The 15955-nt window shown below is 40.8% G+C and overlaps 1 protein-coding gene across 1 annotated transcript; it reads right to left on the bottom strand.

The window, feature by feature from the left end:
• Positions 1-238: 238 nt before the first annotated feature.
• On the bottom strand, positions 239-12769 carry kif7 (kinesin family member 7). Its single transcript, XM_026169493.2, has 20 exons — positions 12608-12769; positions 9853-10225; positions 9459-9656; positions 8945-9344; positions 8507-8854; positions 7316-7508; positions 7038-7202; positions 6682-6840; positions 6422-6561; positions 6158-6264; positions 5480-5620; positions 5189-5394; positions 4834-5031; positions 4074-4199; positions 3779-3955; positions 3484-3699; positions 3060-3266; positions 1425-1623; positions 1119-1280; positions 239-927 (listed from the first exon to the last, which is right to left on the bottom strand). The coding sequence occupies exons 1-20, from the start codon at positions 12752-12754 to the stop codon at positions 533-535; spliced, it is 4257 nt and encodes a 1418-aa protein (XP_026025278.2). The 5' UTR covers positions 12755-12769; the 3' UTR covers positions 239-532.
• Between the last annotated feature and the right edge of the window lie 3186 nt (positions 12770-15955).

The raw sequence follows: 15955 nt of genomic DNA on the forward strand, positions 1-15955 counted from the left end.
TTCTTTAATAATAGTTCCTGTCTCTATAGTAATTGGTGTAGTCAGTGTTATCAAATGTTTCACCTGTCAGAGGCTATAGGAAGATCAGTGATAACCTTCAGTAGTGCTGTTTCTGTGTTGTGATGGACTCTAAATCCTGACTCAAACTTAAAATGCACTATTTCTCTGAGGTAATTTATTCAAGGTTTGACATCTGTGGACTTGAATTCAGTACAAAAGAAAATAAGAAACATGAGCATAGAAGGCAAAAACCTTTTAATATAAAATATTCAAGAAAGTCAAAAGACTACATCATCAGAGAAAGACAGAATCTCGTTTTGTAGGGATGAAATGAGCCATATTGTTAGACCACATACCTACCATCTGTATGACATGAAAAACTTAGTGGAAAGTGCTTTGTATCAAAATCAGTGGGTGTTCATTATTTAAAGTACAAAATTCACATAAAAAAAGCTAAAAGACTGACAAAGCAATAAAACCTTTCAGCGACCACAGAGCAAAAATACATGCGAATTACATGTTACATTTACTTTCAGACAGGATTCTTTCGCACATCTATTAATGCATTGTTTGAGGTCAGTGGTCCAATGTTGAGGCTGGAGCGACGGGACTCCCGGCGAGATTTAACCACAGGCAGGGATGTTGGCCCACTCCAAGACCCCACAGCAGTTTGACCTACACGTTTAACAGGGCCATCACTGGCCACCTGAAGCCACAGCTCCTCCATGATGGCAGGTTCCTCCGTTGGGAGAGAAGAGCGCCTCCACGTGGACGGGAGAGGGGTGTTCACCAGCTCCCGCATTTCCTCCCTAGACTTGGAAGGTCTGTCCAGCTGCCCTGCCCCACTGCCTCCTGAGCTGTCTTCGGGGCAACGGGGAAGCTTTTCCATGCTGCCAGCGTTCGCAGGTTTACCATCAGATGGCACGACTGAAAGACAGTATGTTATAAGGATATTTACTAATGCAGGAATACATTATTTTTAACGGTAAAAATCACTAAATTCGACTGGAAAACTCCAAAAGTTACAAAACAGAAGGAAAATTTGAACTAAAGGCATCTTGTTCCTAGTCCCGCAGAATGACATCGCAATCACACACTAAAAATAAACACTTTTGCACCTTTAGGATGCTCTTTTGGCTGCGTGGATGACCCACAGAGTTCCCTCAGTTTGTTGTTTAGTTCCACATTAGCCGCTTTGTAATGGTTCAGTTCCCTGCTGAGGTTGAGGATCCATCCCTCATACTGCCGCTGCCGCCCTAACAGACCCTCGTCCATTTGTTCTGTTGGGATGATAAAACGTACACAGTATATTAACGGAAACACCATCTGCCACTTTAACTTATACTCTACCTTTGAGTCTTACATATGTTCAGTGTGTGAGACTTAGTCTGCAGTATAGCGTGACTGGTTTATGTTAGTCTCACCTCGACACTGCTGCAGTAAGAGCTGCACACTCCTCTCATGTTCCTTCTGCTGTTGTGTAAGCCGGCGATCTGTGTCGAGTTGTGTGCGATCGAGTGCATTTTCCAGCCACTGCACCAGCCTCTGCTGCTCATCTAGTTGCATTTCCAGCTCAGCTAGGGCAAGTTGCAGCTTACGCTCTTCTTCACGCAGAGATACCACCTGCAGGAAATGTGCACACAAACACTCATAAGCCTACAACTGGTGAGTCCAGACGCAGTCCAGAGTCACATGTGCAAGGTGCACCTGCTCAAATGGTTGTTAACATAAATATATCTAAACATGGCAGCAACTCCAAGCATTGTGCATGTAGATATGGCCAAGACAACTTGCAGAAGTTCAAACTGAGCATCAGAAAAAAGGTGGGGGGGAAATGGTGATTTAAGTGACCTTGAATGGCTGTTGGTGGCAGCTGGGCTGGACTGAATGTTGCTGCTGATCTACACAACCAATTTTAGAGTTTACAGAAAATGGTCAGAAAAAGAATATATCCAGGGAGCGACCGTTCTCTGGATGAAAACACCTTGTGGATGTTGGTAAATGACCAGATTGTTTCAAGCTTATAGGAAGGAAGAGTAACTCAAAAAACCACTCATTACAATCAAGTTATGGGTACATACTGAACCCTGAAGCAGCCTGGGTGCCACTCCTCTCAGTGAACAACAGGAAACTGAGACTGCAATAAACACGGCTCACCAAAACTGGACAATAGATGACTGGAAAAACATTGCCTGGTGATGAGTCTTGATTTCTGCTGTCACATTAGGTAGGGTCAGATTTGACATAAACATCAGGAAAACATGGATCCATCCTGTCTTGTATCAACGGTTCAGGCTGGTGGTGGATGGTGCTGTAACGGTGTTTTGTTACTAACCAACCCCTTTATGACCACAGTGTGCCCATCTTCTGATGGTTGCTTCCAGAAGGATGACACTCCATGTCACAAAATTCAAATCATCTCAAACTGCTTACTTGGACATGACAGTGAGTTCACAGTACTCAAATAGCCCCCACAGTCAACAGAGCACCTTTGGGATGTAGACACTCACAGATGTGGTGTGACCTGTGATGCTATCATGTCAATATGAGGAATGTTTCCAGCACCTTGTTGAAGAATTAACGCATTTCTGAAGGTAAAAAAGGGGCCCAATCGAGTGCTAGCAAGGTATGTCTCGTAATGTTTCTGTTGAGTGTATGTCCTACAATCACCATCCTCATTGGCTACCTTTTCTTTGGCGCATAAAATCAACTCTCTGGAAACAGGCATCAATATTGGATATGTGTTGCTCTTAATTCTCTAAGAGTTTCTCTTAAAAATCTCAACACAAAGACACATTTCAGCTTTGTAACTGCTGATTTGTCGAAAGGGAAGTAGAATGCATCACCGGGCGTTTCTGTCAAGGCAGGCATGGGCACATTAAATGTGAGGGAGAGGGCATACTAAGGAAGAGCACAGCCACAAACTAATCAGACTGAGGTGCTTACATGGGCACAGTTGTCTCTTTTTTATCATCTTAAGGTTTATTCTACCCCCTAAAAATGACTAAAATTTGTGTGGGTCTGTTTATTCAGAACATTTTTTATTCTGTTTCACATACCTTGTCGAAGTACTTGCACAGCAGAGCTCTGGTCTCAGAGGCAGACAGGTAACTGAGCTTGGCCATGAGATTCATCTCCCACTGGGAGAGCATACTGGCAGAAACCCGAAGCTGTCTCTGTCTTTGAGTGATGGCTTCATTCTTATACTCAATCGCTGCATCCAGAGCCTCAATTGCCTCGTCCAGCTGGAAAAGCGTTCGCTCCTCCTGGTAACATCAGAGTGAACAGATGTCCTTAATGAAGATTTGAATACGATGTAGAATTCATTTTCAGTTTGAAACTAGTGCTTTCCAGATTCTTGATAATTAGGCTGTTATTGTGACTGTATTCAGTACATGTGTTCTGTACAGCAAAATATTAATCTAAAGAGTGCTGATAATTGAAATCAGATAAAAGAGCTTGAACCTCAGAGTAATATCTGACCTCTGGTGAGAGCAGGCTACCCTGCCGCAGTTTATCGTCCAGCTCAACTCGCTGTTTAAGCAGTGAATCTTTCTCTTGACGTAGGTTGGAGATCTCTTGCCGGATCTGTTGGGAGTCTTGAGCACTACTACTGCGAAGGAGACCATTCCTCTCACTCAACTCTTCCTCGAGTAATTCAATGCGCCCGGTGAGTGTCATTAGATCTTTACTTAGGGCCTGGAGGAAAGATGAATAAAACAGGACTCAGTATCTGCAAGTCTTCTGTGCTAATAAGCTGAATTGTTTATGTTAATACCTGACTGGAGCGGAGCCTCTTGGTTTCCAATCCGCTGCGTTCCTGTAGCAATGCTTCTTTCTTGGCCAGGATTTCCTCTCTTTTCGTCAGCTCTCCCTCCAGATCTTCCAATCCTCTCCTCTGTTCTAGTATCCGTTCCATCTCCTCATCCAGCCAGCGCTTTTGATCCTCAATTTTCTGCTCACAGGCAAGTTGAGACACAAAAGGACACATAAAAGCACAATAACAGACAGTAGTAGTATTTCTAGGTGCTTTACGTGTATACACTACTACTGCATCTCAGCTCTTGCTGCACCTGCTGCTCTTCTAATGAGATGACAGAGCCGTTGCTGCCGCTGCGTCTCTGCCTCTGGAAAGCTGCAATCGCTTCGGTCTTTATCTTCAGGATCTTCTGCTGCTGCTCATTCTTTATTTCAAGTTCCTGGTATGGTGTAAATAACATGAAAGTCACATTTTCACACATCGCACTGCAAGAACAGGAAGAACTGCAAGAACTGCATTCGGCTCCAATTACCAGTTAAGCTAATTTGCTCATCATTGCCCCCCAAAAGACAGATTCTATACTCATTCTAAGGCTGCTGAGTAAAAAGTATTTAAATGGAGGTGACAGAGGACAGATGTTTGTCCTGTAGGAGAGTTAGACCCTAAGATGAGACGTTTTTGACTCTAAAGCCTTTCTCGCAAGGGCAACCACCAGTCCACGCCACCCTACCACCACTGTGGGATGTCTGCGAGTGTAGCCTGGGGGTAAAGTGAGCCCCATTTGCTCTCTCTTGGCTTGAGCTGCACTAAACACTGAGTTTAAGCTGCAAAGGAAAGAGGTGCTTGATTTATAACTCAAGAAACAAACGACAGCTTTTTAGTGAAAATGAATTCAAAGGCGTTTAATCTAGATTTTTTTTGGTTTCGTGTTTGTTGGAAAAAAAATCATAACTGACATAAAATTGGATTAATTACCCAGCCTTAACTGAAACTGCAGTGCCATCTGTCGCACAGACTAATATTTTTCAATTAAACTTTGCTTAGTTACAAACAACAAAGCCACTCAGTGGTACCTTGACTCTGTGAGTTCTCTGCTGCATTTCGTTCTCCAGACGACGCTTCTGCTGACTTTCCTGACGCAGCCGCTTTTGCAGCTGCTCCTGCTGCTGTCTCATAGACTGGACGCTTCTCTCCAGCTCTATCACACGGCGCTCACTCTGGGCAGGGAGGTTGGCGAGACGGGCAGTATCCCTCTGACGCTGACTTAGTACCTAATGTTTAACCAGAAATATTTTCACTTTTAGAAGTTTACAGGTCATGTTTAAAAATCAGGAAAGGAAATCATTAAGAACACAGTTTTAAAAAGCAGCATCTCACTGACACAAAACAACAACATCACTCCGAACTTGGCGTCACATGAACACAAACCTGAACTTTGCTCTGAGCAGCAGCTATCTTCCTGCGACATTCCTGTGCTCTGGTCTTGTCTGTGATGCTGATCTCTCTCTCTTGCCTCTCTAGGTCCTGCAGCTGCCGCTGGGCCTCCTGCAGCTCCTGCCGAGCTTGCACAGCTTCCCCCTCCAGAGCTGTGATCTTATGGCTGTACTGCTTGTTCAGAGCCTGAGCATCCTTACCTTAAAAGGCAAACAACTGATTCAGAAAAAACACACAAGAGAATATTTTCTGTGAAAAGGATAAAGCCAAAATTTTAATTGCTACCTGTTTTGACAAGTTCCTTAATGAGTTCTTCTTTCATGCGAATGGTGACAGAGAACTCCCTGATCTTCTGCTGTGCCTGAAGAAGTCCCCACTCTGAAACACCTTCAAAGCTTTTTAGACTTTCCCCACTGCTGGAGTTGGCTACAGAGAAATTTGAAAGTGAACACACAAGGTTGATAGGATGGTGGTACAATTAGGAAGGAGACACAGCTTTGACTCAACTCAAGCACGAGTGGAGTGTAATATAGAAACAGAAAAGAGGCAACAGAAGAATAACAATCAGTTTTAGAAGTCTGCGGTAACCACTGGTTGAACATGTAACCACAATAAAGTACAGAATTAATCTTTCCACGTGATGTTAGTGTCCCTACAATTTACTTAATTCATTTTCTGTGCATGCCGCACAGAGACTGGATACGCAGTCTGCAGAAAACAGAAAAATAAGCAAAAGGACTTAAAACTGGATCATAACTGATCGTGTTTGTAACAGAGTGTTTCTGACTGTATGACACTGCATGACTTAAACTTGATTTCTGATTTAAGAAATGTTCCACTAGTCAAGGCAAATATAGTACAAAAAAGAAATCCTGACAATACTTTCAACATCCCGCTCAACGCTCCATTAAATTATTTCTGAGCATCTGGTAATCTTGGTAGTGAGCAAGTTGTTAGACTTACATGCTTTTCTAGCTAAACAGGGGTGCTGGTCTGGCTCCAGCCCTTTGCCAGCAGCTGGTAATCCCCCTGACTGCATGTCCCACTTGGTCCAGGTCAGATTCACCTGCCTGACAGAATAACGCACAAGTCACAAATACCATGAGCACAGGCGTTACACAATGACACTTTGAGTGAATGGTTGATTGACATGATTGCCCAGACAGTTGTTTAGCAACTTTAAAAAAAAAATTGAAACTCAATTTAGATTCAGAAGAAACAACATACTTTGACCTCTCTTGTCCAGAATGACTGCCCTCTTTTTCCCTGTAATGTGTTTCCACTCCACCTGGGATCTCCTGCTCCTCATACAGTTTCCCATCCTGATCAGTGCAAGGCCCATTACCAATGTATCCCACTGGACTGACCTGCAATCACACAAAACACACAGATGTAGAGGTATGAAAACTATAAAACAAAAGAATAAATTGTACTCTTAATGCATCTTAATATGGATTTTCTATTTCTTTTTTTTAATGGCTGGTTACCTGTCTGTGGGTGCCTCCATTCTGGCTGTGCTGCATGGAGCCCATGGGGGCAGTGTGCGGCCGCAGCCTCATGTTAAGACCCAGGCCCATCAGTCCTGGAGTAGAAAGCTGACACTGTAGATCTGCTATCAGGTCCTGCTGCTCCTGCAGCTTATCACTCTGAGACAATAAGAGGACAATAAAATCAGTATCACATCACTAAGATCAGATATGACCTGAAACATCAGTGTATTAAGTGTTGACACAGCTCGGGTGCGGGTCAGTAGGATTAACTTTGTGATGACAATTAAAAAAAATCAAAAGTGTGAGTCACTGCTCCAACAGAAAAACAATATAGGAGATAAACTTTGTCTAACCTGCTGCTTGTACTGCTCCATAGCATCTTCCAGAGCTGCTAGAAAGTCTGTGTTCTCCCTCTCTAACCGCTGGATCTGTGACTGAAGGTGTGCAATAGCATCTTCTTTCTCTCCATCTTTATCACTGTCATGGTCATGGCTCCACCTCTCCTCCACAGCGGTGTCCTAAGGAGTAATTCATAGTTAGTAATACGTGTCCTATGTTTTTGTTCAAAACGTTACTCTTTAAAAATAATTACTAGTGATTTAGTAATTATTTTAGAGTGAAAGGGACAGACCTGGTTTCTTACAGAAGGCCTGCCCCTCCTCAGGCCAGCACTGTCCTCAGTGGAGCTGTTCTCAATACCGCTGTCTGGACCGGAAGCCGTGGTCAGCCCACTTCTCTCTTCCTCCACAGAACAAAGCCACTCCTTCACTCTCAGACTTTGTTCAGCAGTCAGAGCCCCTTCACTCTGCAGCTCCCGCAGCAACCTGTGATCCACCAGCAGCACAGACATTCAAATGTTTGTATAGCCATTGATTTCACTTATCTCTTCTACATTTTTGTATCAGAGAAACATCAAAAATGATGATTTAGAATAAAATACGCAGATGACTGGGTTTTAAATAGTTTTAAACAAGTTACCTTATGTGAAAACCACGCTAAAGTCCCAAATTTTAACTTTTAATTTATTCTCTGTCATGCAACAAACAGTTTGCATGACAAATTTCTACAAATTTTACTTGCATTCTCAGAATTATTATTGTTTAGTTAAAACGCAAATGGAAAAATGCTTATTTTCAACACATTTATAAATAACAAAAAAAAACTGTTTTAACGAACAAAATCCATACAGCATTATCACCACAGGCTAAAGACAACAGTCGCCAGCACTGGGTTGCAGTCCCTAGGAGTGTGAGACCGTTTTTTCTTATCATGGTTGAGTTTTGCTAGATGACAATACGGGGCAAAATAGTGCATAAGATACTGTTTATGCCTCAGAAACTGTTCAAACATGCATTTTCTGACACAGTTTTGAGAGATATCTGCAGAAAGTGAATGTAAGACAAACACTGGAAATACTAAAAAGTTCAGTTGTTCCTGATTCTGCTATTGCTTGTTTTTTTATGTTGGTAGCTGAGATTCTCAGTCTGCATCTTTGGCTGGCTATTCCCATCCTGCGTCACATATTAAGACTTTGGCTGATTGGACACTTTCATTGTTTTCCAATATTAAAAAAAAATAATAAATTATTACGTAATTATAAAATAAACCAAACAGTGTTGTGTTTGCACTGGCTTTTTAAATTGTATGATATATACATATATCAAACTTTTCTCTCTCTAAAGATGTAGATGAGGATTAATTCACAAAGCAGCTGTCAACCAATGTGTACGTTTTTCTGGTAGGTTAAACAGAGTGTCCAAATCTTACAGCACAGGTTAAATAACGCAGACTAAATCAAACCCATCGATAAATGCTCTTTAACCTGTAAGCAGTGTCTGTGCAGGTCCTATAGTGAGCGCTCTGGACTTGCAGTTTGCTTATTTCTCCCTCTCCAAGTCGAGGTCTCCTATTGGGTTCGGCGTGAGAGATTATGCGGGTCTCTGAACGCTGGCGGTTTTCGAGGGCTCTGCGAAGCGCCTTGATTTGCTGCTCGAGCCCTTCCACGCGATCTGGCTCACGTTTGCAGTTGACTGTAGCACGGTTCTGAATGTTTCTTGCCCTTGTGGCATAGTTTAGTGTGTTCAGGCTCTCATCAAAATCAGAAGAAGATGGACTGATGCAAGCAATCATCAGCGTTTTTGAATTTCCTCCTAAAGAATCTTTGAGTATCCTAGTTGAAAGAAGGAAAAATAAAATGATCAGGTATTAATGTTTAGTTAGATTGATATGCTTAAGTCCAGATCAACTTATTATAACTTACCTTGTAATTTTAGAATCTCTGTATGGTATGTGAGAGCCTTTCCTCTTGGGGTCCCCCAGTGCCCCGATAACATTTCCTAGAGCTAAAAGACCGCTGTTAATCTGGATACTCTCCTTTAGTCTCTCTCCAGTGTTTCCTGTCCTTAAAATGCGCTCTGATCCTGCCAGGTCAACAAAGTGAAACTTGGAAGACAACATTTGTGGTCCAGAACTTCCAGCAGTCCCATAAAGGCGAGAGCTTCCTCGTCGTTGGTCCATGTACACAGTAAAAATGGTGTGAGACCTGCTGGAGTTGGGATTCATCTGGGTTGCACCAGTGTGCCTGGCTGTGTTTCCAGACTCCAGTAAACTTAGCACTTCATCAAGACCCTCCACTTCACACTCCTTTACGCCGCACAAAACTACGAAGTCAAAATGCAATTAAATACATCAACAAATACTTTTTAAATGAAAACATTTCTGCATTGACTACTCAAAAACATGCTTAGAAACATTTAAGACTCTTTATTCCTCACCAATATTGCCCTTATCCTCCCGGATGTGGATGTCCTTGCTGGCAGTCTCAACTTCCAGCAAGTCCTTGAAATCCTCTTTGTAAATCTCCAGATAGGAGACTCGAACAGAGAAGTCTGTGAGGTCATTTTCATCGAGCAGCTTGAAGATATCTGCAACGGCCCTGGGGATGATGCCCTGCTCCTCATCACTAAAGGAACCTAAAATTACAGTTAATTTTTAAAAAATGGAAAATCTGATTCTGTTCAGCTAATTTTTTCAATCCAATAAAAAAAACTGCAAAATAGCATAGCTTGTATTTTTAAAGTGTGTGCCATGCATGCTTTGTTGAAACCAAAGATTTTACTAATATTTTGAAGTAAAAAAAATTCTAAAAGACAAAAAAGAAAAACTTACAAATATTAGCTTCCCCAATGGTGTAAGTCTTGCCTGATCCTGTCTGTCCATAGGCAAACACTGTAGCATTGAAACCTTGAAAGAAGGCATCTATGAGCGGCTGAACAGACGCAGAATAAATCTCCTCCTGACTGCAAGTTTCCTCAAATACAAAGTCGCAAAGAAAGTGTCGGTCATGACCCAGAGTAACCCTACACAGCTCAGGATCCACAGTGATACAGCTCTCATGGCAGTGCAGAAGCTCTTTAGGCAGCAGCGGACGTACTCGGACAGCCACCTGCACTGCAGAATACTCCCCTCTGCCCTGGCCAGCAGGCAGTTTGGGAGACATTTCTTCTCTCCTCTCTGTTATGTATTGATCATCTTTGGACGCCTAAAGAAAACAAAAATCATTTATTGACAAATATTTGATGAACATCTCATGTCACATTTATGAATATGGTACAAGGTAATAAATGAGGATGCGATTGATGGCATGATAAGATGGGAAAAAATAAGTGCACCCATGACTGAGTAGCTTGTAGAACCACTTTTAGCAGCAATAACTTAACGTAATCGTTTTCTGTACGACTTTATCAGTCTTTGTGGCCCACTTTTCCTCACAACATTGCTACAGTTTACTGAGGTTTGCCAGCTTTCATTCATGCACAGCTCTTAAAGTTGTTCTACAGCTTTTAGTCTGTTTAATGTCTGGACTTTAACTGGGCCACTGCAGCACCTTGATTATTTTATTTTCTGTTGTAGATTTGCTGCTGTGCTTGGGATCACTGTCCTGTTGCATGACTGAATTTGGGCCAAGTTTGATCTGTCTGACAGATAATCTCACATGTGAATCAAGAATAAGATGCAACTTTGCAAACCTACGCGGTGTTGCCATGTGCTGTAGTTCTTGTTTTGTTTTCTTAGTTTTTTTGCATTTTCTCTGAGCATTGCATGATCTGACCTTGGGGTGCATTTGCTGCGATGTCCACTTCTGGAAAGATTGAGGCCTTTTGTTAAGACACACTTGAATGGTCCAGACCAGCAAACTACCAAAACTTCTGCACAAACACCAGGATAAAGGCACATGCTGATGCCCAATTAATCAAAGTCACCTGATTAGCAGTACCTGGCTGCTACTAACCATCAACTACACAACACCTTTCCTGGATGTAGTCCTGTAAAAGGTTTTTCACAATACTGTACTTACTGCTGAAGGACATTGATAAGATATGTGTTCTATAAAAAGATAAAATAAAATAATGTTATTACAGTTATTTAAAAAACAAAACAAAAATGAAAGGAAATCCATGCACAACAAAGTTCTTATAAGGTAAACTCTATAAAAAGTGACAACACCACTGTACTGTATGTGGTAATGTCGACTCACCTAGAGCTAGGATATTTAACTGCAAACCCACTTCTCTTTCAGTTTAGCCAACTTTACCCTTCAGTCAAAGGTCTTTTGGACACAGGTCTTTTGGTCAACCCTGGCTCTTCTTGGCTATGTGTCAAAGTAACACTGAGCAAGATACTGAACCCCGGGTTGCCCCTGATGCACCAACTGGAATGTGAGTCTGTGTGTATGTGTGAAATTAGATAAAAGCACTGTATGAATGTGTGTTAATGTGTGTTATAGTTTGATACTTGTAACAGCAAGTACTCTGAGTTCTCAAAACTGAGTAGAAATGGGACTATATAAGTATCACACAATTTACCATTTTAGACAAAGGCATACAGCTTCTGAGTTGATCATTAAGAAATGCTGACCTGGGTGCAAACATGAAATAAACAAAAACAAACATCTGCAGGAAAAGCTGCTGTGTGAATGTTTATGATTATCATTCATATTCTATTCATGTAAATGTACACTCCCTGAAACTACAGTAAGGAAACAAACAACATTTTAGATGAAATAACTCACAATCTTTTTTAGATGCATGCAGTATAAAATAAGTTTTGATTTCGAGGCTTTTTAACACAGCATATCTCTCCCAAAGTTATAGTGTTACTAAAAATATATACCTGTACCAAGATCTTATTCAAAATAAACGTTTACAATTTCACATTAAACCCCTTCAAGGATGCTTTATTATTACTTGGATTAGTCTGAGCCTATTTACTTCCCCTATTTACTGGTTAATTACAGCTCTGCACTAACGACACAGTAGTTATATGACACAGTTAAAGTCTTCAACAGTTTAAAATAGCGGGTGTCGCGTTGTGAATAATCTTTTCTTATTTTTTGGTCAAGTACTGTTACGTTACTGCGTTTTAACCCAAGGGTAGCGTTTCATCACCGACTTCATTAGTTAAGTTATCGCTTTTTCACGCAGACAAACCAGCTTTGTATCGAGTAAAGAAAAAAAAGTTATAGTTCACATCCAGAAGTAATCACAGCGCTGCTAACTTGTATTTCCCAAGTTAGCAGGGTAACGCTAGCTCGCTGTTGTACAGGGTTACAAAAAACAAAAGAAGAAGAAAACACAAAAATGTACTACCTCTATTAATGAGAAAAATGTCGGCTTTATTTTAGGACTGTTTCATTTTCACGCTGCTTCCTAAAGTTCATAAGTTCGTGAGGCTGCTTGTTGTCCAGATTCACTTCAGCTAAGCTAAAGTTAGCTGACAGTCTAAACAACAACATCAAAAACTTGAGGATGAGGGTGGATAAAAGCTGATAACGCGCGAACTAGCGCGGCCCGTTAGAAATGCGTAACGTTAAACGGCGTACATTGACAGTTTTCGTAACCACTAAACATTTTTCACGACTTACTTTAATGCAGCAGGAGTTGTACCACGGGTTCAGAGTAACTCTGGAGAGCTTTTTTGGGGAAGAATGGAAGCTGAGGGGCAGTCCACGGGCAGCCCAGGGGAGGAGCACGAAACCGTGGCCTGGGTTTGATCTGCAGCAGCAAAGCATCTTGGCTGAGAGGCGACAACATCTCAGCAGGTCACAGCACACGTGATTTAGTATAAAAGGCACTTTAATCATTACGGTTTTGTTTTGTTTTGGATCCTGGATTGTAAAATAATTTATGGGAGCTGAGAGAAATTTCTGTTATCTGCACGAAAACCACATGTGTAAATATCTAGTCAAATCACGAAAGCTGTTTTTTTAAATTCACTTTTATTTTTTATAGAGCCAAGTCAAAACAGCAGGCGCTTTATATATTTATATATACCCTACAGTAATACAGAGAGAGCCCCCAACAATCACATTTAACCCTCTGAGCAAGTACTTGGCGATGGTAGGACTCACCTTTGACAGGAAAAATCTTTGTGCAGGCTCAGGTAAGAGAGAAAGACAGGGCAAAACATACTGTAGAAGAGAGCTTGAGAGTAATAATAACTAGGGATTGAAAGCAGAGTGGTGTGTAATAATCACCTAGTGTAGCTAAGGGCGAACTCAGGGGCACCTGGTGCATCCCTAACTATGCTTTATCAAAAATGAAAGTTTAGAATTTTTCAGTGATATTTATTCCATGGTTCATTCTCACCACATGGCCAGCCTTGTTTGGACCATAACTGACATTAAAGCAGTACTTTTCTGTTTTCCCCTGTCTCATTTTTGCTGAAAGGATAATCTTAGGTTGTGTCTTCAGTAAATGCAACTTACATTATGTTTGAGAAAATTAAAGGTTGAGGCCAGAGAACTGTTTAGTGGAAGAAAACTAAAGTAAACAGCTTATGGACTATAATAAAATAAATGAATGGACACTGAAAACTATGAATTCCCAAGCAACAAACAAAAAAACAAAAGATCAAATTTGATGTTTATGTGTGCTGGTGATCATCCACCAATCACATTATGTGAGCAGGTCAGTTCAGATGTAACAAGACTTGAAATGTAGGCTATACATGATATGATGTTGAATGAAATGTTGGGCTATATTTAAAGTTCTTCAAAAATTGCCCACTTTCCACGGCTCCCGTGTTATATTTAAATATAACAGGCTTATTTACAATGCCCTTTCACAGGACAGTCTAATGGTAGCTGTAGCTCTTACTCTCACTGAAAAACTGGGTTTAAATGCCCACAAGAAAATGTGCTACAAAACTATTACATTCTCTGATTTTGTTGAAACATTATGCATTATACTTTTCCTAATGTTTTATTTGCTATTATTTTTGTATTCTCTCTATACAGGCCCTTCTTAAAAAAGAGCTCCAACTCTCAAAGAGGCTAGTTTTTTAAATGATGTATCTAAAAACAATAGTGATGCTAATAATCATAGCCACAATGATTACAAATGGTGATGAAAAGCCACAAGCACAGTAAACAAATAAATGTGTGTCTGGATCCTATTGCACATGAAGTTTGGCCTTTCTCTCTCTCTTGCAATCTGTTAAAATCTTAGTAAATTCCAAACCGATAACCAATAACTGTTTAAACAGATATGGTTTATGGCCACTTTTAAAAAGAGTTGAGGGTGCAGTATGTCTAATTTGTGAACAGAGGGCAGTGTTGCATCATATTTTGAAAAGGTACATTTTCTTTGCAAAGTCTCACAGTGTAGGTTTAACAATAAACTTGCTTTTTGAAAGAGAATAGTAATAGTATTCCTAACAGTAATCCTACTACTTGTAATTGATGTTGCCATTTCTTCCTGACCACAACACTGTTATGGGACTTGTATGTGCAGTGGCAAGGGTGAGGTAGGAAGCAGGTGTTTTGTATGGGGTGTCAAAAAATTGAAAGAATGAAGACCAACAGCGCACCTCAGGAAATATTAAACAAACATTGTATTATTTTTTGTTATATATATCATATTGCCTATTTGTAGTAAAAGCACGCAGAGTTGCTGGTAAAGAAAGGGGCATGGCAGATTAATTTAACTAGTTTATTTGACAAAGCAATAAACCTTGAATAAGGTTAGATCTGCAAATAAAGAAGGAAAACTCAACTAAAACCCCATAAAAACTCATAGAATCCGATTATCAAAATATTACTTTACTATAACATTGTAATATGCCGTACTGTGCAAAAGTTAGGCAGGTGTGAAAAAATGCTGTATGCAAAGAATGCTTTCAGAAATATAAATGATTGTTTATTGGCCCCAAATGTATTCTGCAGCAGCACAAGGACCCCAAACATACAGCCAAAGTCATTAAGAACTGTCAGTATAAAGAAGAACAAGAAGTACTGGAAGTGATTGTATGCCCCCCCCCCCCCCCCCCCCCCCCCCCCATATTTCACTTCAAACTAAGACAGTATCCTTCATATTTATGTTCTTACATCACTCTCTGCATCAGCGTTTGGACCTCACCAAAGACGCCTCGCAATTACATGGCTCTCCAGCTTACTGAAAGGAAAAACTAAACAAAAACAAATTAACTCTAAAGAAAGACATGGCTACTCAGTTAAAAGATGAAACACTTGTGTGGCTACTACATTAAAATACACAAGCTAGAATTTATTTAAAAAGGCCTAAACAGGAAAGAGCAGGGGAAACATATTTTTAAAAAATGGAGAAAAATGATTAGTAACTGAGGACCACACTGCTATAGACTAGAGACTTAATGCTGTGATCCTCACTGCTGCCAGGCACTGGGAAGCCAAACACAGGAAATAAAAATTTGGTCCAAAAACACCAGGATCAGACAATGACATAAAGAAAGTCACTAATGTGCTCATTCTGGTACCATCCTTAACTGGAATAAGGCCAAAAAGGCAAGAACAGGCTGAATAATGGGTGCATAGGACAATGTAAGCATTAGAGGAGTGAGGGTTGATGGTGCGTTCAAAAACACTACTCGGGTGAGGAACATTTTTCACTAAGAGTTCTCTACTACACATGCACAATCTGGAGATTCAGCAGACACCATCACTCTCTCCTTTTTCCATTAAAAGCAACATGAGACCAAGATACACGCAAAAGTAAGTACCACTGAAAACCCAAGTGGCTGTCAAAGTGAGCATGCTTGTTTCTGATAATAATGCCCCAACAACCAGACTGAGATCAGAATACTCACTGCAGTCTCACTTTGCAAGCACTCATTAGGGGGACTGTTTTGTTTTTTTATCTGCACAGAGGTGTGACTCATCCACACTGGAAAAAGCTGTAGAGAAGGGCAGTGGAGCCAGAGGAAAAGGGATGGAATGACAAGAAAGTGGATGTAA

This window comes from Astatotilapia calliptera, chromosome 1, assembly GCF_964374335.1.
Source record: "Astatotilapia calliptera chromosome 1, fAstCal68.1, whole genome shotgun sequence".
NCBI classification, from domain to species: Eukaryota; Metazoa; Chordata; class Actinopteri; order Cichliformes; family Cichlidae; genus Astatotilapia; species Astatotilapia calliptera.